The sequence below is a fragment of the Bactrocera tryoni genome, chromosome 3, assembly GCF_016617805.1.
Source record: "Bactrocera tryoni isolate S06 chromosome 3, CSIRO_BtryS06_freeze2, whole genome shotgun sequence".
NCBI lineage: Eukaryota > Metazoa > Arthropoda > Insecta > Diptera > Tephritidae > Bactrocera > Bactrocera tryoni.
In genome coordinates this window covers 19,383,867-19,410,833 of record NC_052501.1, presented here as the reverse complement: position 1 = coordinate 19,410,833, position 26,967 = coordinate 19,383,867, and the positions used below count along the sequence as shown (strand labels likewise).

Below are 26,967 nucleotides of genomic sequence, written 5' to 3'. Positions count from 1 at the left end.
AATCTACTGCTGGGGAAAATAATCATGATACTGATATGATCTCATGTCGTCTAAATGGACGAAAACACTGCCGATCTGATAGTATTCGATGCAGTACCCGCCGGTGAAAGCAGAGGAAGAGGAAGTTCGCCAGTCCGTTGGAAAAACCAGGTGGAGAAGGACCAGGCTACACTTGGAATCTGGAAGTGAAAAGGAAGAACGAGTGGCGCGCTGTTGTATATACGGCTATAAGCGCGTAAGCAGTGTCTGCGCCAGTAAAGAATAAGTAGATCGGTTTCGTATCAGGTTTTCTCATGGCGACAATTTGCATCCTCGCACACGAAGTACAGAGCGCATCGAAGCCGCTATTACCGCTCTGAAGCAGAGTATGGAAGACGTTCTGAATGAGTCCATCCGCCATCGCGCACAAAAATTTGAGCTATGCCTATACACCTTATGGAAGATTTTGTGAAAGGTTCTTGGTTTTCGGGCTTACAAAATTCAACTCCTGCAAGAATTGAAGCCGAATGACCATTAAGCGCAACGAACGCTTGGTTAATAGGTTCAAAACGAGATGGCCACCGATACTAATTTCTACAAGAAAGTCATCTTCCGCCTACTTTTGGTTGCATGGTTACTTTAATAAAGAAAATTGTCATATTTGGAGTGATGATTTTTCACAAGTCATTGTTTTTGATTAGAGGGAACCATTGGTCCATTTTTATTCAAAAATGAAGCCGAACATAATGTTACATTTAATGGGGAACACTATAGAACTAAAAAAAAAAAGATTATAATGACTTGTTCGTGCCTGCATTGGAGCATGTTTATGTGAACCTGACCTTTGGTTTCATAAAGATGACGCTATGTGCCATACAGCCAACAAAAAACTCACTTTATTCAAGGAAAATTTTGGTGAGCGCATTATCTCGCATGGTGCACCTGTGTAGTGGGCTCCAAGATTGTGTGATTTAACACCGGTGGCTATTTTTTGTGAGATTATGTCAAAAGACGACTGACGCCTTGGAAGAGCATATTCAGTGAGTTATTGCTGACATACGGCCCCAAGCGCTGCAAAAAATACTCGAAAGTTGGACCTCTCGGTCAAAGTTATATTATTTCACTTGCTACATAGAAATATATGAAATTAAGCTGCGGTCCGCTAATTACGCCGCTCATAAAGCGTAGGCGTGCATAATTAGTGCAATCAATAAAAGTACCCATATGTAACCGATAACCATTTACCATGCTCGAAGTTACTGTAACCTAAGTAATTTGTAATGAAAATCACCGAAACACGACGAAGCGCAATGGCAAATGGAAACTTAATGCGCGCGCCGCCAGCATTCCCGTAATAAATGTAGTTAATTTGTCTAATTGCATATCGGCTGTGTGACTATGCAATCGGTGTGGAATGAGTGGTTGATTACCAAATGTTTTTTTGTTGCAACATATGTATATATTTATATATATATCTATGTGTATATATTTATATATATATCTATGTATATATATTTCATATATATTTCTTTGGGAAAGCTGACTGACTTAGGTTGTTCCAGTGAAAGAAAAAGCAAACGCCACCTCGCGCGCCCTCTATGGGGCTACGTGAATGCGTGCGCTTAATATGGCATACATCCAACATTTATGTATTATCATCTAGCGTACATTGTTAGTATATATATGTATATGTACATACATCTGCTTATGTGTTTTGCACTTTTCGTCATTCATGCTGCAACCTACTTACCTAGTGGCGAGTGTAGGCTGTTAAATGTTGCATGTTGATTGCTTGCCGCAGCAACTTGCCACTCAAAGTCGAGGAGTCGAGGAAATAGCATTCTATCTATGCACGCATGCGCACCAGACAAGCACACAAACACATGCATAACTGCATTTTATGCAACTAATCTGTATTTGGCTGGGCTGTGCGTGCGCTCCGTGAAAATGCAAGCGGCGCGCAGTGACAATGCGCCTGCGCTGGCAACGACACAAAAGCCGAGACCAAGTAAACTGGCGTTGCGTTAGGCGAGTGCGCACACGCGTGTGGGTGGCTGCAGAAGGTCGTGCTGTTGACTTTCGATGCAGTGCCAAAAGCGCGCGCTTACCGCCTGTCTGCGCGCAGAATAAGTTCGAAAAAAAAACTGCGTCGGCAATGGCTGTGTGCGGCGCGCATGAATGAATGCATGAATGAATGAATTTCAGTTTTAGTTGCAGATTTGTAGAGCCACACCGAAGCAGAAATCCAACAAAAAACAAGATTGAACTAAATAAATTTCGAGATAAAGTGCGCCAGCTAAGTACTTCGGGAAGTATGAATGAGCGCAGCGAAATTTCATAAATGCAAGCTACGCGCAGTGACGGTGGTAATTTTTCTTGAGTCTCGGTAGAGCTTGCACATTGTACCCACACACCAAATCCAGCACTTTTTTGTCCATTTTTTTTTATTTTTTGGCGCGATTTATGCCTTCCGCCGGCGCGTAGTGTGGCACTTCATGAAGTAGAAATAGAATCGAGTGCTTTTCAGCGACGCAAAAAAGTGCTGCTAGAATAATACTGCTCAGCAGACGAAATGCAGACTCACATGCCTAACCGTGTATGTATGGGTGTGTGTTTGCACTTGGATCTGCATTAATTTGCACTTTGAAGTGCTCATCAAAGCGCCTTTGCATGGGCGTTTCTACGCTTGTCCTCCTGCTATACTCATTCATGTGCCATCTAAGCCTAACTCCCTGTGTTTGTGTGTGTGTGTGTGTTCTTTTTATAACTCATTGCATTCGCAGACGTCATTATTTCCGCTTTAATAGCATCTTAAGTTGCGTAGCAAAAGTGTACTTAAAATAGGCACAAATTGTTTAGTGTATGGTAAATTTTGACATTTGAATGCTGTAAAGGCAAACAGTATAAACAGTGATATGCATTTATGCGCATATAAGCGACGCCGCCTGACAGCTGACAGCAAGGCGCTCATAAAAAAATATATTATTAGCAAATGGGTTGGAGGAGTTTTCGCTACAGTCACGGCAAGTGTGAAGCGAATGCGAAAATCTCTCTTAGAAGTTGTGGATTTTTATAGTTTCCAGTCTTAGTCAACTAATTAACGCATGAGGGCGAGATAGGCAAATATGTAGGTATATGTAAGTTAAATAGATCATTATTAGTCCAGGATTTTCGAAAAATGCATATAGAAAAAAGAAAAAAAAAACTTTATCAAAAACTCAAAATGGACTCAAATGGCCAACAAAGGAAGGGAAACGGGCTTGGATATCGGTTCAAACGTCGGTGGGAGACGAGGCTGTTACCATCGGCGGGCTAGCGATCGTATGAGCTGTGTCGTTAGCAGCCACACCTCCACTGCACCGGGAGCAGGTTGTGGTGCCAAACCAGCTTTACAGCGCACGGGTGCCACAGTCGGACCAAGAAAGCATGAACGCGGAAAGGGAAGAAGAACTTATTCGCTCTCGTGTGCAGGCGATCGGGGGTTATAACTCTAGCAACAAGAGAGGACCCCGGAAGAAGCCAAGCAAGGAGGGATTGAATGCAAAAGCGACTTACAAGGCGGCGGTCGGAATATGCAACCGCCTCGAAGGCATGTCCAGTCTGAAGAAGGAAGAGGTGAAATGGCTGGCTTAGACTATTGCGAAATTGGTGTAATGCCTCGGATCCAGCAAATGCCAAACGCAATGAGGATCATATCGCTGAAAAGACGCAGCCTTCGACAGAGAGCGAACTAAAGGCGCCCTCGAAAAAGAGAAAGTGCGAAGACGTAGCAGGGAAGCTAGACGTCAAGTACGCAGACGATAAACCGACAACGTCCAAGTCGACATCGGCAGCCAATGAGATTCCGAAAGGAAATCATAGACTGCAGCAACCCGCTGGGACAAATGGGGAGCGGTGGAGAATAGTGGAAATGAAACTATTGGAATTCTTCTTCTCGAAAAAGGCCGCCGAACCGAGCGCACCTATGCCGTCATTTGATGGAGCAGGATGGCTTAGCGGAGTCAAAATTTTGAAATGCAGCGATGAAACGATGCTGACATGGGTAAGGGAAGCGGTCAGAAAGCTTCCATATCTATGGGAAGGAGCGAAGCTGGAGATGGTAGACCGCAGCAGTATTTCATCGGTGCTTAAAACGATGGTAACCATACCTCGTGTGATGAACCCGAAACATGTTCCGCGTCTGCTACAAAGAAAGAATCCAGTCGTGCCAACTAGCGACTGGAGGGTATTAGGCGTAGCGAAATCGATCAACGAAGATGGAGGCCAAAGCTACATCCTCCAGAGCAATAAGGCGGCGGAGGATATTATATATGCGAGGTTCAGGAAGATGACGCTGGGCGTGGAAAGCATGTTCATTCGCCTCAAGAAGCATCACCCCGCGGATGGCAATGAAAACACGCCATAGAAAAGATCATGGCTACTTCACTTGCCCTACAGGCGATGGAGGTGGAGAGGGAACCCAGTCAGCAGTCCGATGGTCCATAACCAAGAGCTGAGAGTACTCCAAGTGAACCTTCACAAGAGTAAGATCGCCACTGTCGTTCTTCTTCTCAATTTATAGAAGGGTGCCTCTGACGTGACGGCTTGCATTGGTTAACGTATGTAGTTGTTAGGCTGAAGTCACAAAACTACATGACACCGAGCGTAATGAACAAGGTAAGATCAGCGATGGTGAAACTAAGTCTATTTTTCCATATTGATTTCCGTCGTTCCACAGATGATTTGACGGTTGTGGAAGTGAAGGGTGCCAAGGATAAGTACCTACACCTTGCATCCTGCTATATGCCACGTGATTGCGAGCGCCAACGGCCAAGCTACTCAATTATACGAGTATTTGCAAAGTAACAAGGTAACTAATAGGGGTGAGGAACCTACCTACACTTCTAGAAACGTTCTAGACATAACACTATACACAAGTAGAGAGATGTATTGGTAGAAGCCTGCAGAATGCTAAGCTTCTACTTCTCCATTAAATCAGAAGCGAATATCAGAAACAAGGTTAGGAAAAATCCCAGGAATAAAAAACAGGGTTCTCTGCAGGCAGATACTATTAGGTAAGAGACTTAGACCTTGCGTGTAGAGCTAAGCAGAAAGCGGGGACTCTTTAAACGAATATAAAGATCTTCTAAGGGACTACAAGAAATTGATGCGCCGGACAAAGCGAGAATCCTGGAAAAACTTTTGTAGTGGATTTGAAAAGACTTAAAAAACTATTATCCAAAAGTCTCACCACGCCCAATCCAATTCGCAAAAGTAGCGTAGAGTGTACGGACAACTCCCAGGACTCATTGAAAGACCTAGTCAGTGTGCACTTTCCAGGCTGTAAGGACGCGGTAAATTCTAGCTACACAGGGGTAATAAAATAAAACCGAAAACACCACGAAAAGAACCGTTCAAAAATCATGGTGATGCTTATAATATATTTCGATATTCGTGGTTTGTCAACAAGGAGCTCCATTTGGCCATATTGAGGCGCTTGCGTGAGAACATCCGTCGAAAATTGCCGAAATTGTAAAAGAACAATATATGGATTTTACACGATGATAATGTGCCATCGCATCGAGCCACGAATACCATCGATCAACCACCTTGTTCATCAGATTTGGCTCCGCGTGATTTTTACTTGTTCCCCAAACTGAAATTGCCGCCTCGTGAAACCCGTTTTCAGTCGATCAAAGAGATAAAACAAAATTTGCTGAAGGCCATCCCAAAAAGTGCTTATGAAAAGTATTTCGAGGACTGGAAAAATCGTTAGCATAAGTGTATTACATCTGGTGAGGATAACCAAATATTTTGCGTTTTATTTACAATTTCCGGGTACTTTTCTGTCATTACACATATTGACAAGAATTTGTGTTTATTTAAAAAAATTTTGATTGCTGCAATCGCATGGTGGACCCACATTGAATTAATAAAGCTTGGGAAAGTCAAATACATTTCTATTGCCTAAAATAATTTCTTGCATACTTGTTATATCTCGAATATATTATTATTGCATATTTGGAAAATACCAATTTTAACAAAAATTTTTCTCGAAGAATTTTCACTTTCTTTGGAGCAGGCAACACGTCACATCCGGTTAATTGGTGACTTAGCGCTTGCGCATGCACGCATACACACGTTGCTGCTTACAACAAATTACAAAGCTAATATTACATGTAACTTTTAGTTTCGTTCACGGTAATGCCGTTTTCCTTTTCATTATTATTATTATTAATTTTCTGAAAGCAAAATGCCACAACGGTATTAAAACACGAAAAAAAATAAAGAAGAAGAAACACGACTTTACATGTAAAGTTTTTGTAATCTGCGTGTACACATGCATGACTCACGGTAGCTAACGGTGTCAGGCTCCTCAACTGGCTGACTCTGTTGTTTCCACTGATGTTCCTCAACGCCGCTCACCCAAGCATGCGGCGACTGTGTGCGGCGTGCCGTTGTCAACTGCTCGCCGCCGCTGCGCGCATCCGCCTTGTAAACACCGCGACCGCATTCCGTTGCAGCTTGTTGACTTGCTTGCTCGCGCTCGCCGCGCGCAGCGTTTACGATTTTCTTGTTACATGCTGCCGTTTTTGTTGTTGTTGTGCTTTTATCAGCGCAGCAATTGCGTGCTGACGTCGGTCCAGCCGTTCATCCGCGGCCGCTCATCTGAACGTCCATGTGACTGCTTGTCCGTCCGTCCGCGCGAGCGCAGCTAAGGTTTCAATTTCTAGTGAAAGTTTTTTGTGCGCTCACAGCTTTGGCTGTAGCGTTGGGGGCTGGCGTGTATGTTTGCATGCATGTTGCTGCAGCATGTTGCAATCCGTTAAACATACAAACATGTGTACTCACCATAGCTTGACGCGCTGTATTTTAAGATTTTTATTTATATTTTCTGATTTTTCAATTTTTTTCTTTTTGAACTTCAGCTTTTTCTCCACAGACTTATCAGAACTTTCATTTCATTTCCGATTTCTCAATTTGAAAAAAAAAAAAAAACAAAAAAATAAAAGTGACCAATAAAATTTATTGTTTATGATTTTTCATTAGTTGTTTTATCTCGCACTTCTTTTGTTCGCCTGTGATTTACGATGAGTTGACATGTTTTTCTTTCTTCACTAAGTTTCTTCTTTCACTCGTCCGTTTGGTTTGAGTAATTGTTGTGCGGCCCAAAGGTGTTGGCGACTTTGCATTTATTTTAATTTTTATTCTCTTGTTCTCCTGTCTTTTAATATAGTATTCATGCTAATCTGATCACCAATAAATCAGTTAATTCATTGTTGTTGTTAATTTAATGATAGTTTGAGAATTTGTTTTGATTTGGACTGAGCCTATTAAAAAAGAATAAAGCAAAGTCAGGCTGGATGAAATATGGTCAGTAGCATTAGGTTGCGGTTAGAGGATTGAAAACTGAATTTATCACATAAGACCACACTTTGTTTAAGTGATTTTAGAAATAATATTGATGGATAACTTAGAACAAGCGTAGAAAGTTTTGAGCTTCATATACAATTAGAAGTCAGCGAGAGTTGTAGAATTGAGACACAAAAGCAGAATCATAATCAGAAAGACAATATTAATAAATATTAGAATAAAGTAGTGGATATTACATTTAGAATCCGGTAACTTCTTGTTCCATGCAAGATAGCATGCTAAAAAAGTTGCTAAAGGTTTTCTCCTTCATCCATAGCCACAGTTTTTTGGTAGAAATCAAAAGCATATGTCTATCCATAATGCTTAATAATAATTTTGAAAAGCCTGTTATCAAAGAACAGACACCATGTAAGATCCGCGTCCTAGCTTTCCAGCTCCTCAGTTCGAGAGATAATTCTAATTGAACCCACAATGTCTCATTGCCAAAGCCAAAAGCATGTTACTATTGCGGACTCAACTATATAGATCTTCCACAGTGCATCACTTCTAGGTTATAACATTTCCTTCTAGGATTATCGAAAATATTTTGTCAAACCGTAGGGATAAAATAAAGAATCGGCTATTTAACAGGACAAAGCAATGCTCATAAATTTCATAAAACGATTTCATTATGTTTTACAATTGATTAGTTGATCTAAATATGGTTTTCGCCATATAGGAATTCGGAAAATGTACATACATATGTATTTAGTGCCATTACAGTGACGTCCTCTGAATGAAAATTGAAGCACGGACCTTCTCATTTTAGTATTTTTTAATTTTTTTTTTCAAATATTTGTGGGTCTCAAATTTGATATTGTTGTAGAGGGATGTTTTTTAAGGAATTTTGGATTTTTATCAGGTCAAAAATTCACAACTGGATGATCAAATAGCCAACCCAAATTACAAAAAAGTTTTACGGATTAAGAATGCGAGTAGTATCGTATATAACTTCAACATTTTAATGGAGAATTATTATCTAAATATTTGTAAAACAAATTCAAAATTTCAAAAAAAATTAAAATAAGAAAAATTAAAAAAAAATAATACGAAAATAAATTTCCTAAACAAATTTCATATTTTTCAAAATTTCCAAAAAAAAAAGAAAATAAAAAATATTAATAATTAGAAACGATTTCGAAATCTAAAATAATTTTAATTTGAAGAATTTTCTAAATTTGAAATTAGTTCGAACTTTTAAAAAATTTCAAAATCTGAAATAATTTAAAATTATAAAAAAAATTAAAAATTTGAAAAGATTTAAAAAATTTTAACAGTTTTCAAAACTTCAAAAAAAAATTTTAAAATCTGAAATAATTTAAAATTAAAAAAAAATTAAAAATTTGAAAAGATTTAAAAATTTTAACAGTTTTCAAAATTTCGAAAAAACATGTTAATAAAAAAATTAATAATTTAAATTATTAATTAAAATGTTAAAGAATTTAAATTTTATTTTAATTTGAAAACTGTTTTAAAAATTAAAAAAAAAAAACAAAGAAAATAAAAAAAATTACAATTAGAAAAAATTTAAAAAACTAAAACAATTTTTAAATTTCAAAAAATCTAAACTTTGAAAACAATCTAACAATTTCCAATAATTAAAATAATATTCAAATTATCATAATTTAAATTGCATATGTATGGTATAAGTCAATAACAACGAATAAATCTGAACATTTCTAACTTGCGAAATTTAAAAAAAATGAGAAAACCAGATATTTCAAAATCTAAAATAATTTTAAAATTTAAAAAATTTTAAAAAATTCAAAAATTTTAAACATTTTCAAATTTATATAAATTTAAAAAAATTATAATTTAAAATAATCTAAAATTTTTAAAAATTTTCAAAATTACAAAAAATATTAAAATTCGTATATTTTGATAGCTTGAAATTTCAAAACCTCTCTTAAAACAATTTCGAAAATTAATTTTTTTAGAGGTTTTAGCTTTAGACTTTAACTTTAAAAGCGTTTTACTCCAAACCACTTTTTTCAATATGCTCTTCTCGATAACTCAAGTTCTTTTCAATTTACATTGAAGGTTGGAATTAACATTATGTGTATGGTATATGCAACAACAATTATTGAATCTAAAAATTTCTAATTTCCGAAAAAAAATCAAAAACTTAGTGAAAAAATCGAAGGATAATTTTGTAAGTTCACACGATAATAACTTTTGTATTAATCAATAAACCGATTTTGTTTTATTTTTTAAATGACTGCGAGGGTAGAAATCGCGATGACTAGGGAGTGGCCTTCATGATTTTGCCATAAGTTGGCTTTGATATTTTTTTCATAGTTATTTTGGACACTGTTGGGATATGAGTAAAAAAATGGTAAGAAAATGGATAGTAAAAGTGTTAATTTCCAAAAAATTGCAGGAAATAATCTAGACTAGGAGATTAGAATACGTAAAACAAGGTTTCAAACAGTGCGGTTTTTTATGAGTATTACTTTATATACATATGTATGTATATCTATAATTTATAAGTATTGAACTCAAAATTTCAATACAACAATACTCACTCATTGTATCTGCTCTCACTCCGAACAGAAGCGGTCAGCAAGAGTTGTGCAATCGAAGGTATTATACACAAAGAAAACTTTCATAAAGACTACTCATAAAATTTAATTCAATTAAAAGTGCAGAGTTGAGTGCATAAAAGCAACAACAACAACACAAATGAATGGAGAGCCATATAACTAACAACAACAATCATGTGCGTCATATTAGTCACCCAACAGCAATGAATTTATAGCAAAGTAAACACATACACACGCATACATGTACACATAAAAATCGGCATGCATGGATACATAAATACACACATTCACACATACACACAAACACACATACATATGTACATACCAATACCTAGATATGTTTACAGCTCTCCAGACAATTTGTATCTTTTAGATAAGAGCAAATAGTACTAAATACAAGAAATAAAACTGTCGCCAGCGCTTATCAGCAGCGTTGCCAGCGTTTTGTCCGCTTTAAGTAAGTGACTAACTTAACTAAATTGCAATTCGTTGCGCCACTTACACGCACACACACGTGCCAGCCATTCATTAAATGTGTGGCATTTATGTAAATTTCATTTAGAAAAAAAGGAGAAAAAAGCGAAGAAGGTAAAGGAAAATCACTTTTGAATTGAATGAAGAAAGGCGAAAGATTTTCTAATGAAAGAAGGTGAAGTGGACGCTGTGGTGGCTCAATAGAATGTTGTACTATTAAAAGATTAACATCAAGTGGGGAAAACAGATGCTGCAGACACTTGAGGTAGAATGTATGCATGCATGCAACTTGCCACAAGCCGCGGGCGGCAGCCAAGCAAACAATTATACTTGTATGAGAGTGTTTGTGTGCGTGTGCAAGTTGAACAATCAGCATTGTGACACAAGTTGAGGTCATTGGCGGAGGCAAGTAGAACACATATGAATACATGCATATGAAAATACATACCTACATACATAGAATAAATATATGTACATATATAAAAGAACAAATAAACGAAAAAAGCATTTGCAGCGTTATTGAGCGCTATGAACGAGCGTTTTCTATTTGTTTGTTGAGTTTTTGTTGTTTAGAAAAAACGTTGACCCTTGGACCGATGAGTAAACAGTCGAACAAGCAAATACAAGTGGACACACAGTATGGTGAAGCTCTAACAACGGCTTGTTGACAGCGGAAATATGATGTGGTGTCAAACAAGACGCGCACGAGCTACACACATACACCCATATATAATCACATTCACTAAATATCGCTCGTGCATTATTCGTTTGGCTATGATATTTAAGTAAATATGTATGTTCTTGTAAGTAGAACGAAGTGAAAACCACCAAAAGAAAGACCAAAATGTAGAGTGTAAAATAATATTGTGATAATTCAGATTATTTCCGCAATAATTGTTTTAAGTTGTCAAATACAAAATAAAATTAAAAAACTCAAATGGAATTGGATTTTGAATTTTTCATAAGGAATTGAGGATATACATACTATATATGTAAAAAAATTTGCTAAGGGGATATATACAATTAGAACATTCAAAATCAATTTTTTTTTTATTTTTTTCTTAATGTATATATGTATATGTATTTAAGAATACACTCAGGAATTCGTTAAAATATAATAGTTTAGAAAAAACAGCTTTAAACATTTTTTATATTTAAAAATTTTAAATAATAAAATATTACAAAAATTTCAACATTCGTAAAATTTTGCTAGTTTAGAAAAAATAGTCTGAAAAAATTTCAAAATTACAAAAAAATTAAAATTCCTAAAATTTTCATAATTTTAAAAAAACAATTTTAATAGTCTGAAAAAATTTCAAAATTACAAAAAAATTAAAACTCCTAAAATTTTCATAATTTAAAAAAAACAATTTTAAATAATGCCAAAATTTAAAATAATTAAATTTTTTTCAAAATTACAGAATTACAAAAATTTCAAAATTCGTAAAATTTTATAGTTTAGGAAAAATGGTTTTAAAAAATCTCAAAATTAAAATTTTTCAAAAATTTCAAAATTACAAAAATAAACATAATTCATAAAATTTGTATAGCTTAGAAATTCCAAAAAAATTTGATTTAGTAGTAGTTTAAAAAGTACGCGAAAATTGGGTTCATCAAATTCGTTCCAGCTAGAGAAGTCGTGGAGGCCATTAAGTGATGTTATATTCAAAACTAATCTATTGTACCTCAATTTAAACAAAAAAAATTTCTTAACACTTAGTGTGTTTCTTTAGAAAAAAAATATTATCACTCTTATCGGAAAACCCTGTATATGCATATTTTTGACTATTCACGCTGTATCTGTTTTGGTGTTAAATCAAGTCACCACGAGCATTAAATTCTAAAGCTATATTCATTAAATGCATTGACATTTGTTATTTGACTTACTTAATTGATTTTTGACTGCAGTGTGGCACTCACAGACACGCTCGAGTTCATATACTAACACACAAACACATACATATGTGCCCTGTCGAAAGAACATTTTCAAATGCTGCTGACAGTTGCTGCGACATTATGATCGGATCACTGTCGATTTATGTCACATCTACACACACTTGACTTTGTATACTTATATATTATGTACATATGTATGCATCTATACACATATGTATGTATATCAAACAATATTGTATTGGCAGCTCAAACACTTATTCTACTTCCAATATTTGGACTTTTGTGGCAACTTCCATCTAGCTGCCACAAGTGCTTGACTTACTGCCTTTGATTATTTATGTATATTGTTGGCTTTTTTTTATCAACTGTTCTCTCTAGTCTTTATTCTACCACTATGTTCTTTATTTTTTCTCATTTGCTCTAGCTTGTTTTATTGCTGTCCATTTAACGGCCATTGATAATGCCAGCACACCTACACACACATAGAAAATTACAATTACTCACAGTGCACTACATATATACATACATACAGCTTGATATCAATTTCACGCTCCATTTCTGCTCTATAACAAGTGAAATGTTGAGCATTTCTTTACTTTAAGGAAGAAAAGAACGGAAAAGAATCTATGATTTTAAAATTGAAAGCACTGCGTATGCACTAACAAATATACATATGTATGTATGTATGCCTGTACGTATACAGCACTAAGTAAATATTGCCCAGTATCACAATTTTCTTCGTTTCCACTTTCCTTTGCCTTATCAGCGCTTGTCAATGTCCGCTTTCAAGTCCAAGGGTCAATTTGTTTGCTTTTTTAATAAGACTTACAATTTCTAGATATTTTGTTTACAAAAATATGAAATTCGATATCTTTTGTAAATAGTTTATGAAATTTCATAAATGCCATTTATTTTTCATTTGTTTGATATGAAATAAGTATTTCAGATAAACAACAATAATGCGAAGTTGAAGGTTTCCTTTTTCAGGTTCAATGATCCTTTAATTGCAGGAAAACAAAATTGTTTCTTTTTTGTGGTACATTTACCGCAGAGTTTAAATTTTTTAATTGATTTGATATAAAATCTACAAACACAAACAAAACGTAAAAATAATGTCTAATAAAAAAAAAAATAAATTAAAAAAAGAAACAAAAAATAAAATTAAAACAAAAAAAAAAATCAAAACAAAAAATAATAAAATTAAAAAACAAAAAAAATAATAAAAATTTACACAAAAAAATAAAAGTTAAAAAAACCAAAAACAATGATTTTAAACTTAAAAAAATATTTAAACAAAAAATAATAAAAATTAAAATAACAAAAAAATAAAAATTTACACCAAAAATATAAAAAAGTTAAAAATAATGAAAATATTTTTTTGTTCACCAAAAACAATGATTTTAACACATAAAACAATATTTAAACAAAAAATAAAACAAAATAATAAAGAATAAAATAATAAAAAATCAGGCACATATCATAAAAATATATGCATATAAAAATGAAAATATAATAAAAAATTAAACTGTGTTTACAAGTTATGCTTTTTGCATTTTTCGATTTTAAATTTTTTTACAAATTAATTAAAAATATGTTTAATAAAAAAAATGTACACTTAAATATTAATGCTATTATAATTTAACCAAAAAAATAATAAAATTAGAATAAATTATATGAAAACAAAAGAGTTTTTTTTAATGAAATGTTGGTGCACTGACAAAAATTATATTGCAATATATAAAAAATTAAAAAAAAAAATTATAAGACAACAACGAAATTTGCAGAAACAAAAGATTTTAAAATTTTGGTACACTGACCAAAATTATATTGTAATAAATAAAAAATTTAATAAATTATATAAAAATTTAGCAAAAATAACACTTTTTACTAAGAAATAATAATAAAGAAGCGAAAATAAGAAAGCGTAAAAAAGTAATTGAAAACGTTTTGTTTTATTAAGACAAACATTTTTTTACTAAAAAATACTAAAATTATTAAAATTAAACCAAAAACTACAACGAAGTATAGTTTGTATATTTTTTTTAATTAAAAAATAATTGGTACACTGGCAAAATTTATTATACAGTGAATAAACAAATAATAAAAGTAAATTAAAAATAAATTACAAAACATCATTTTTCTTAAAAAAAAGATTAACGCTATATGTAATGTAATAATTAATTTTTGTAAAGATTAATTTTTTTTTGTTTTTAATAAAAGTTTTGACACTGACAAATATGATTTTATGAAATAAACAAAAAGAATAATGAAATTTTTAACTATATTTTTGTTAATGAAAAATAAAATTTACAAAAATCGATAAATTTTGTTAAACAAATTCTGACACACAGAAAAAAACTTAAAACTATAAAAAACTAAAGCTTAAAAAATAAAAAATATTTAAAAAAATAATTAAATAAAATATCGAATAATAACAATAAAATAAAAAAAAATTATAAAAACCATAAATCTAAAACTAAAAAAAGCCGCCGAAGAGAAAATTTTTATTTTTAGTTAATTCTTTTGGAATGAGCACTCGCAGCAGCATTGAGGCACGTAAACGCATTAATATGCGTCAGTTCTGACCAAAGCCGCTTGCAAGCACTTGAAAGGAAGCGAAAATCAGAGCAAATTCTGACAACAATAAATATGTATATGTAGTTGTACATACATTTCAATGTATGTGTAAGAAGAAAATTATTTTTAAATATTTTTCTAAAAACCACTACCCGCAAAGGCCAATGATTCAAGCAATGCTGTGTTTTGGAACTCATGAGTTCAATGATATTTATTTTCTTGCATACAATACTATACATGGATGTACTTACATATGTATACACATATTGACATATACAAGTATACTAATATGATATACAGATTTGCGAAGTTGTTGCGTATGGAAAATCAAACCAAAGGAAATATAATCCAAGTAAAATAATTAATCAAATAAAAGCTTTAACTCCAAACGGTTAAAAAACATGTATGTATGTATATCTGCATGTACATATATATGTAAGTGTCAGTGTGTACCGAAACTTATTGTTTCGTAATCAATAACATTAATGCCAATGCAAATGATCGGCAGGCCTTTTATTAGCCAATGAAGTGATCGACATTTACTCGGGGCCAAAATGACTCAATCGGCCAAGCATATAAGAAACCCATGCTTTTGAGCAAATTAATCGCTGTAAATCTCATTACAGGAAGAATCCGTTGAATTAAAGCAAGAATGATCAATACGAAAAAAAAACAAAAAACAAGATAAAAGGTTCAGCTTCATTGCGCTTCCAAGCGCTGTCAATATTCGTTAGCATATACAAACACATATATGTTATGTATGCATGTGTATGCTGTGCAAGCAAGCAGGCAAGCCTTTGGCTAAATCCATTAAGAAATGAATTAAATGGAAAAAAGGCTTAAAAGCCGCAAAGCATACAACGAATTAACAGTTAGTTGCAACACAGCTTCAAACCCGGCGAAGTCAGGCTGAAATGGAAATGCCAGGGAGGCTTAGCGTGGCGTGAAGCGTAGCGCGGCGTGATAGGCCGAGGAGGCGAGAGGGTGAGGCGGGTCGCGCACATGGCATGGCGACAGCATAAACACATACACACATGCATGTATGTATATGTGCCGTAAAGGGAAATGACCGCAAAAGCATGCGAAACTAAAATCAAAGCAGAATACTCACGCGCACAAACAATACAGTAACAACAACAACAATACCTGGCTGTAATAATGGCGCAACAATCGCTGATGACAATAACCTTAAGAAAACAAGCAAGCAACAACAACAAAAACAACAATTTATTGGCAACAACCGGCCTCCCGGCGCAGGGAGGCCCATCCACGTGTCTGTTAGCCTGCATGTGTGTGCACAGAGCTTCGTCTCCGCAATGCTATAATAAGAACACACACAAAAAAGGAACAAACAACAGCAACAAAAACAACAAAAGCGAGGAAAGTAAGTAAAGCGTATCTTCAAAAACAAAAGCATCGCTGCAAAAATGTAAAGAACCTTATTAAGCGAGCCAAAAGCGGATTTCGGCATAAATTTGCCGTTTGCTAAGCGCAGCATTCCTGCTTCTCGGTGCCGTGTAGCGCGTTGCGCATGCGCCATGCGCCAGAACGTTGCATGTGACTCAGGTCTGAGCAGACGCAGCATGACACAGCGTGATGGTGTCGGTGATTTGCAGTGCCGTGCAATATTTTATGTGGCAAGCAATAAATTGCTGTTCGATACAGAGATACAATGGAGTTTTTAAAGTGTTTGGACTTCTTTGAAGCGCGTTTAATTTTGAAATCATTATAAGTTAGCTGCACATATATTTCAGAAAAGTTACTTTATGAGTCAAAGTTTCAAAAAACTGTTCCGAACTCTATTGTTCAAAATACAGAGATGAGAAGATAACATAGAATATCATTTTCCATTCATATTTACTTTACTACATAATATAATACAATATGTATATTAGGGTGTTTTTTTTAACTATTATTTTTTTTCAATCCCATCAATAAATTTCCTAGGAAATACCGTAAAAAAACGTAAAAATTTTCCATTAAAAATACACAACGATCGCGATTTTTATCTTTAAATTTCTATAGCTCAGAGGCATTCTATGGCATCGCTTTGACTTTAGACACATATTCCTCAAATTGAACACTCTACAAAAGTGCCCATTACGACAAAGTCGAAACTCACACCGGCGAGGTAATACGGGGCTCTAAACCTGATTTTTCCATGAAATTCGCATTTTTTGGTATATATCTCGTAAATGACGAGAGCTATAGCAAAAGAGTACGTGACAAACTTGTAGGAAATTTTATTTGCTACAAAAAAGGTCCAAGGTCAAAATCGCTATCATTTGTACTTCTCGAGATATTCGGCTTTTTAAGTAACGCTTTATAGAATTTTCATAGATGGTATGTTATAAAACATCTCTCAAAATTCCATACCTTGGGTAATCTGAAATTTTTGGCATTTTTTTTTTTATAGAAATTTTCATATGTAACTTTTTTCACATATCATGGGGTATATCGTGGATAAATTATTAAAAATTATGTAGGGATATGTATGTAGGGAAATTTTATGAAAATTTCATATGGTCGTCATAATCTCCGCAGATATAAATATTTCAGTTCAGAGTGCTGAAGCATTAGACTTCCCTACAAACTGGCCACCGAAATCAAGTTCCGGTATGGAAACTTTTATTTTGTAAAGGGTATTATAACTTTTGTGCTAATGAATTTAAAGTTTTTTCTGTTGTTTTTGTTTTGGTACGATTCGACAAAAAAATTTTACATAAAATTTCTTCCTTCACAAATTTAGTAACAATATTTTTTGAGATAAACAAGTAATAAGTTACAAACTTTTCCCAAATTTTTTTAAAACTTTAAACATTCTACTTCACATTTGAGCATATCCTATTTCATGAATGCTTTTGCTGCATTTTCCAGAGTTCTCTAGGGAGCCACACCTCACCAACTGTAATTATTTCTAAACATCAGCAGCCATATACATTTATATCTATATAGCTATGTATATGTACATATAGTAAGTATGTATGTATGTATGTACATCTGTCCACATGGATATATTGCAGAATGCTTCCACCTCTCGCTACCAACACTTGCCGCATTTGCTGGAAAACAGCAGCGTGAGCGCTATCATTTATGGTAAATGCGTCAAACGCCTTTGGCAAAAATGGCAAAGAAAAGTAAAAAAAAAACAACAACAAAATTGCAGAAACGCAAGTAGGAAGCAAAGCTATGTGCTAGCGAGTGCATCTTGTCTACATAGCGCATGATGAGTGCATCTTTATCTACTCCTATATATTTCTATACACAGTACTTATATGTATGTAAGTGAGCGCTTACCAAAAAAGTCCTCCCAGCGTTCCGAGTCGTCTGATTCTATATCCATTTTGGTGTTGTGACTCAAACTGCTTGTCGCTGCCCGCTTAAAATGTTGTCGCGTTGAGAATATTATGTTGTTATTGCTGTTGTTGTACACGAAACACTGTGCGGCGCAATTATATATATTTGTTTTTGTTTTTGTATACACTGATTTGTGATTTGTTAGATAGTGTGGAAATATTTTATGGAATACATTGACAGTAGCAGCTACTTTGTTGCGGCGTTGCCTGCAATGTTGCTTGTTTTTATTATTTTTATTTTTTGTTTGCGCGTCTAACGATGCTTTACTGTTGCGCTTACGCGTTGCTGTTGTTATTTTTAAAACGCTTGCATTTATTTTCTTCTTTTCTTGCTGCGATTTAAGGCGATGCGCTGTTGTGTTTGGTGTTGGTTTTGTTGTTTTCAGTGTGGTTGTTGTTTTCAGTGTGGTTGTTGTTGTTAATGTTTTTGCTGTTGTTAATATTTTTGTTGTTGTAAACGTTGTAGCTGCTCTTGTTGATAGTTTTTGTAGTTGTTGTTGTTTTTATTCTTGTTGTTGTTTTTGTTTTTGTTGTACTTATTAGTTTTGTTGTTTTTATTATTGTGTCGCAGTGTATTTTATTATTGTTGTTTTTGTTATTGTTATTATTTTTTGTTGTTGTTGTTATTGTTTTTGTTGTTGTTATTGTTTTTGTTGTTGTTATTGTTTTTGTTGTTGTAATTGTTTTTGTTATTAGACTCTAACTGTATAGCTGTTGCTGTTGTTTTTCTTTTATTTTTTGTTGTTGTTGCTGTTGTTCAAAGCCTTATTTAGCCACAATGATAGCTCAACATTTTCTAAGAAGAATTTGCGCCGCAACACTTTAAGCCCATTTGCAGTGATTTTCAATTATTTTCTTTTTCCCCCTCTTCTTGCCTACCTCTGCTCTTGCACGCTAGCTGTGCTGCGTTTGTATAAAACTTTATTGCTTATTCTTTTCGCACAGTCACACACAATCGCACTGACATTTATAACCGTTCGACGTTATTGCGTGCGCGAGTGCACTTTCATATATACACACACATACGCATGCGCGCTGAAATAAGTATGCAGCTGATAGCACGTTTATGGGCAAACAATGTGCCATCCACTTTTCTGCTCGTGTGTCTAGATTTGTTCGTTGCTTGGGCAAGCAGTGTGTAGCATGGAATGTAAGCTTTTGCAATAATTCCCACAATTGGTAAGCGATAGATCGATGTTTGTATGTTTGTATGTTTGTGTGTCTCTAAGTTTGTATGCCAGTATATTTGTGCGTTCACAAGTCTGCTTTAGAACCTTAAAACGCGCTAGCAACACGTACTTTTTTCAAGCACTTGCTCTTCCCTTAGCAATTCGCAAATAAGTCGGTGCACTAGGGCGTATACGCAATCACAAAAAAGTATTAAAAAAATTATTTATGAAATATTTTCGCAATTTTTCGCAAATGTCGTTGCGTAAGACGAACTGCAGCGCTGCCTCTGCGACATTTTAATTAGTTCACACGACTACTGCTGGACGGCTGCAGCACTTCAAGGGCAACTGGGAGTGATTGCGGAATTATTGGTATTTTACGACGACTTGGCGAACAACTTGCAGGCGCTTTACTTCGTTCGTACCGTTGTTCACTCTACCAATTTTCTCATAACTCAATGCCTTATCGACAGTTTGCTTTTGCTCAAAGTCGTGGTGATAAGATAGCAAATAAGTGATGGCTGGCTGGCAGTTTCGTGGCTGTTGGGGACTTTTGGGTCATAAAATGTACTTTTTTTTTGCTGTTTATATATTTTTGTATTTTTATTTACACTTTTGCACAATTTGCTGTATTTTAGTGTGTTGGTTTTGGATTTATTTTTAAAATTTTTATGAACTTTTTTGAATTTTTTTTGGATATTTTTCTTAGCACCAACTAACACAAAGAAATTGCATGTAATTGACTTTTGTTGACAAGCGCTTAATTTACACGCTCGATTTACTCGCTTTTAAGTACGTGCTAACGGTGTTTTATCTTATCGCCGACATGCACGGACGCGGAAAGTTCGCTCTGGCAGTTTTGATAATATTTTTTTATAAGCGAATTGCTTTTGTGCAGCAGCGTCTTACGCGAGCAAAGTTGAACAAGCTTGTAGAGACATATATCTATGTACATAAAATGTTGTTGTTTTTGCGCAGTAATACTTATGTAAGCACTTTTAAAAATTCTTAGCTGCACTTTTCTTTTCAACTGTTAATAAAAAAATATTTTCCTATATTTCAGCGCAACAACAATCCAATAAGCCGCACACCTTTATCGGAATTTATCGCCGCGGCCTTGCTTCACCCCCGCGCACTTAACTACCGCCTCACTGACATGCCCAAGTGCGCTCTAACAGTCTGTCGCGTTCACGTTTGCTTATTATTGTTCCATATTGTTGCTGTTGTTGTGTTTCTTAGAAGCGCGCGCTGACTAATGGCCGTCAGCCTTTGTTTTTGTTAACGCTTGAGTCGTTTATTGACATACACACACACAAGCACACGCGGAGAATCTCACTGTAAGCACCAGCTCCCAGCTGTCGATCAAGCGGCTAATTTGTTTGCAAAACTTGCGCGCACAGCAACAATAAATATTTAGAAAAAAATTATGCGGAGGAAATGGTCAATCAATTCGAGCTATACAGTTCGCCGCGTTGTTTTGATTTTGTCGAAACTGCGAAACTACGAAGCAATGTTGCAAAGCGAAATGGCAGCAAATGGAATTTGTTTGTGTTTTTGACGTAGAAATTTAAACAGTTGCAACAAAGCTTGCTTGTATGTAGTTCGAAATTAAATGGAGATTGGCAGCAGCGCTCAACTTTGCACGCTTCTTTATCAACTTTGGTGCTTTTTTGTTGTTTTTCTTGCTTTTGTGGTTTTTGCTTTCATGCATAAATTATATTAATAACTTCGGTTGACATTTCGCTTTCAACGAAATTTTTATTGTTTATTTTTGCTCTACTTTTCCTTTTCACCTTCGCCAAATAAACCGTTTTAGCGAGTTTCGCACACTTTGCAGTCACATGCTGCCAATGCAAATCATTCGAGCAGCAAAAAAAATTACTTTCATTGCAATTACTTTCCCGTTAAATGCGCTCACTTATGCATATTTTAGTATTAAAATTTAAATTTCTTTACTTCATTTAATTTCCGCCTGCCTTACAAGCGTCACTTCTTGAGAAATTACCATTTAACCGCCGATCTGACTCATTTGTGCGACGCTCTAAAGAAAACTGAATTCAATTTGAGCATTTTGCTCCCGCGAATGGCCCCAAACAAAGTCAGCCAAACAGCCCACTAAGCAATCCAGCAAGCAGGCCGAGCAGCAAGCAATCGAGCGAGACACGCGTTCGATCGTGCCAAAGTATCTTGTATCTCATGCGGTGGTACACTTTGACTCCAGCTAGCGGCTACTTGACTGGAATTAAGCTGCAATGCAACAGATTCGTTGCAACATGTTCGTTCCGGCAGGTAAACGCCAAGAGAGCGCGTGAGCGAGCAGTTGGAAGCGTGCAAGGCAATTGGGTGTGTTTGTGTGTATTTTTATCTTTTCGTTACACTTTGTGTTAACTGATCTTATCAGCGTGTATACTTAGTACTTGGCCGTGTGGTGGTGAGTATGTCGCGAGCAATCTTTGGGAGCTCATCAATAATTAGTGTGATTTATTTCCCACTGATAAGCGTATAAAAAAGGGACTCTGAACGTTACTTGTTCTTATAAATTATTGTTAACAAGTAAAATACTCAGAAGAAGAATTTTGATGGTTACTTTTTTGTATAGTATTTGTATTAATTGATGATCGCATTGAAATAATTTGGATATTTGGAGAAGAGGCAAAAAGTAGGAGGTCTGCTTGAAGGTATGAGTGACTTAACATTTAGCAATTGTCTCTCACTTATACAAAAATAACCTTCCGATGTTTTTTGGCTGTAATTTTTTTAAAAAATGAACAACTTTGATTCTGCTTGTGGATTATTTTTATTTGGTCTTTTAAATTTTTTTACATCAAGTCGAGAATATGATATCATGTAAATGACCGCCGCCACAGTTGATTGTCATTTGAGCCCTTTTTATGGCATTTTCCATCACTTTGGCCAGAACTTCCGGCACACATTCATGACAGATATTGTCTTTAAGAACTGCAAAAGTCTGAGGCACATTCACATGTCATGACGGATATTGTCTTTAAGAGCTGCAAGAGTCTGAAGCTTGTTGACATAAACCCGCGACTTCAAAAAATCCCACAAAAAGAAGTCTGGAGCGGTCATGCTGGCCAGTGCAAATCGCCAAAACGGGAGATTAGGCGCCTGGGAAATGCATCTTTCAGCATATCGGTTGTGGCACGCGCAGTGTGTGCCATTGCACCGTCCTATTGGAACCACATGTTTTTCAATCCCAATTCATCAAGTTGCGGTACAAAGAACTTTGTTGATCATTGCTCTTTAGCGCTCACCATTCACAGTAACCGTTTGGAGCGCGACGTCTTCGCAAAAAAAAAATATCCGATGACTCCTCCAGCGAAAACAGCACACCATACAGTGACTTTCAGCGGGTGTAATGGCTCTTCGTGGGTTACACGCGGATTTTCAGTGCCACAGAAGCGTACATTTTTATATTTACGTACCCGCTAAGATGGAAATGGGCCTCATCACTCATGATTGTGCGATGCGAACGATTAATCTCTTCCTGTGGTGGTGGTTAAAGGATGGCAGGCGGCAACAATTGTAGACGCGATTCGCGGTCAGCAGCTAACAGCTGAAGCACCGTTTGACAATTGCAAACATCTTCAAATCTTATTGCCTAAATTCGCTGTAAACACCGTCGACTGATACCCATTTGCGTGGCACGTCGTCTGGTCGATGTCGACGGCGCTTCCATGACATCCTCGGCAAAAGCAGCAATATTCTCTGCAGAACGGCTACTCCGGGGTCTGTCACGCCTGCAGCATCTGGTTTTGTGCCCGTCTCTTCGAGGCGGGCGGCTAAACATCGCAGTATTCCACCAGTAGGCAATGTGGTGAATACGGTGATTGATCGATGGTATTCATTACGTTTTTGGCTTTAAATTCAGTCATAATCATGCTCCGTTTGAAAAAAGGAGAAACCAAAATTTATCATTACATCGTCGAAACATTTCTCACATTCGATTTTTGGATAGTTTTTACCTCTTTCAGCAACTTTCATCTATTTTGTAACACTACAGACCTTTAAGGCTCTCTTTATTTGTGATAATAGGTAAAAGTCACGCAAAATCTTGTGTGGCGAGTGTGGAAGCTAGAACATATGTATGCAGGTACCATATCATTTTTGGCTGATAATTCACGAACAAAAAACGAAGTATGAGCTTTTAGTAAACAAAAATCACTATAAGTATCCATTAGGCTAGTCAGGAATGAAGATCAAGATTGCTTTGAATAGCTATCTACATGATAGAATCACATAACTTTAAAGTTGTCGGTCTTATAGACGTATTTGGCGTCCTCTTCTCAAGCCAAAATAAAGGTGACTTTTTTGAATTTGGAGAAAATAAACTACTGCATCAAATATTTTAAAATTATTGAAATTAAAATTAAATATTTTTCGAGTTACACGATTACTCTGTCGGTGCTAAAAGAAAATGTACTCCATTGCTACAGTGGTAACGGCCCTCACCTGAGACCTAAAAACTCTCTGTGCGTATATATAAATTTCTAATTTTAGTATAATATTTTTAAAGTTCTAAGGTATATAAATATGATTCTTTATAAATTTCACACTGAATGTAGTCCTCAAAAGCCTAATCGATATTCAGGAAAGCTGTTGACGCTAATTGACTAGAAGGAAGTACTCCAGCTGATCTGGAGAAATTAGCAAGTTTCTTCAGTACAGGAATGTTAATTCAAAGCTTCTTTTCTAATGCATATAACTGAAACACACTTAAGCGACAAATAATATCTTGATTGCTTAAAAGTTAAGATAAACTTTTTGAGAACCCGAATTTCAATGTTCTTCGTATATATCAAAGCGGCCTCTAGATTTGCAGTCGAAATAATTAGACTACCAAAGAAAGCTAGAGACTATACAAAAAGGCAATACATCGCTTAATGAGAAACCCAGCTAATATTACTTTGGTCTCTTACCATATAAAGAAAAAAAGAGTTAACAACCGCTCAACGCATTTAAATTAAAATAAAGCAAACAATACTAGAGACAAATCTCCAGCCAAAGAATATCACTAATTTGAACTTAGCACAACTGCTATGCAATGATGAGAACAGTTGCTGTTGTGCTAAGCCCTAAATTAGTGATATTCAAGTAGCCAATTTTAAAACTGGAGTTACCAAAGAGTATTCCAGTTATTAAGCGAAGAAAATCTACAAAATATGGAATAGACGCTGAAGATGACGAAACGTTGGCGCATTACTTTTACGAATGATCAGCTTTTAACAGTTCGAGTAGAAATATCTTCCAATGTGTACGAAATGAAAAATAAAGCTGCTTTGATCGCAAAAACTGAAGGAAATTAATACAAAATATGCGCTTCAAATACAGCGAGCGGTTAGGTGAAGCCACCTGCCTTCTATAAGTATATTTTCGGCTTTGTCTCTCAACCAACATAATATTTATGAAGAATCAAAAATTAATGATCAATGAAAGAAGTAAAATTTATGAAATATCAATGATTTATTATCGAATAAATATTATGATATTCGCCAAATAAAAAACAAAGGGTTTTTTATTGTGCTGGAAAGCTCACACATTGCAGAATCATAGATTGATACTTTAGATATCTAGTGTAGTTTCCAAACTGCTCGCTCCAAAGATGAAGAAGTACTCTAAAATTCAACTGAAGGCTGGCTTATTATGATAAAAGCATTTTAAAAACTTTTCAAATTCTTCTTCTTCTTTAATTCTTTCCCTAATTTGAAATCAATATCACTTGTATATCAATATAGAAAAATGTAAAGACTTGTAGTAACATTTTTTTGATTGAAATCTTCTTCCCTATTCAATGTGAGAATGCATCTGTTATTTCTCTTTGTCTCCCAATTGATTCCCTTATATTAGAAATAATAATATTAAAGAAAGAGAATAAGCAATCTAAATGAATTTTCTAGTCGATTAGCTAACATCTGGCGTTTGCTGCATAAAAGTGTCTCATACAAAGGTAAAAAATGCTTACTTGCGCTTGGTTTCAAGGCCTCCAGAAAAATTTATGCGGAGGTGGTCAACATACCAGACCAACTATCTAAGTGGTAAATATAAACCCGTTAAATCTCTGCCTTCATTTAATGGTTTTTCATGTGATTCAAGCAACTTCTTAACCTAACCATCATAGAGCACATTTTGATTTTAGCACCTTTTGTCTAGTCGCTTATTTAATGTTCGTTGTAAGTCAATTAATGGGAATTGATTTTTTAATAGCTTGAAATGCACATACCATGATGGCTTCTTATTTAATATAAATGTTGGTGCTTTATGGCTTTTATATTATTACAAGTTTGTTTCAGGCAATAATTTGTCCTTTCACGCTACTTGGAGTAATTAAATGTAAATTGGTGCTGAGACCTTTAAAATTCGTGCATTTAAAATATGTCGTAATTGGGAGTTACGGTTGGACAAGTAATAATATGGTCCAAATAAGTTTGGTATTTTAAAGGATATAGAATTATGTCAAGGATTCTTCCTTTGCTTCAATTACAAAAAGCTGTTTACTTAATGATGTTGCTTCGAATGCTTTTTATATAAAATAAAGAATGAAGTCGTGATAATTTAATGTAAAGATTGTTCGTAAAAATTTAAAAATTTATTGTATCTCGGAAGTAAAACCACCCAACCAAATATAGCCCTCTAATTGAACAATTCGATACCTCTTCACAGCCTCTAGGTCCGCGACTTGTTTTCAAATTAGATCGATAATCGACTAATTGCTAAAAGTAGTACTTAGTTCGTCAATGGAAATGCATGCGAGGAATTTCTCTTAGGGTTCCTGTAGAGTAGCTTCCAACCTACTTATTGAGCAATTAATTTCCTAATTTATCAATTTACTATATAATGTAGTATTTAATTGCATTGTAATTAACTAATTGTTTCATTAGTCATAGAAACGTCAACATTTTTTATATAAAGAATAAGCGAAATCGCAATTATTTTCGCAATTGCTTTCAATTTAAGGATCAATGCAGTAATTAACTAATTATTCTATTAGCACTTAATTGTCAATAAATGCAAGCGAAGATATTAGGAGTTCCTATGAAGTGTTTCCAACCTCCTAATTGAGCAATTAAGGTATTTTCGCAAAAGAATTCTTAACTGCTCTCAATTTACCATATAATGTAATATTTAATTGCTTTGTAATTAACTAATTGTTTCATGAGATACATAATTGTCAAATTTCTTTATATAAAATGGGGAAATCACAACTATTTTCGCAATTGCTCTCAATTTAAATTTCAATCTACGCGAAAATATTTTAGGGTTCCTATGAAGTGTTTCCAACCTCCTAATTGAGCAGTTAAGGTATTTTCGCAAAAGAATTCCTAATTGCTCTCAATTTACCACAGAATGTAGTAATTAACTAGTAGTTTCATAAGACATATAATTGTCAAAGCAGTAAGTATCTAATTATGCTATTAGTATTTAATTGCCAATAAATTCAATCATGTGAAGTGTGTTCAAAATGCCTTCTAACTGAAAAATATTATACCTTAAACAAATTAAGCTTTCATTAGTTCTAACTAAAATGCATGGGTACAATAACCTCAATTGAATAGCTAGTTTCAA

General features: G+C 34.8%; 1 protein-coding gene across 3 annotated transcripts in view; it reads right to left on the bottom strand.

Moving 5' to 3' along the window:
- Positions 1-18,621, bottom strand: part of LOC120770289 (rhoGEF domain-containing protein gxcJ) — a 241,333-nt gene extending 222,712 nt beyond the window's left edge. For 2 of the 3 annotated variants that reach the window (XR_005704921.1, XM_040097627.1), the window contains exon 1: positions 18,159-18,621. Coding sequence is in view for 2 of the 3 variants with exons in the window: in XM_040097627.1 (XP_039953561.1) it covers positions 18,159-18,204 (46 nt within the window). In the remaining variant the exon portion in view is untranslated. The remainder of the gene's footprint in view (positions 1-18,158) is intronic. The other variant, XM_040097626.1, reaches the window with a different exon arrangement.
- Positions 18,622-26,967: the final 8,346 nt, after the last annotated feature.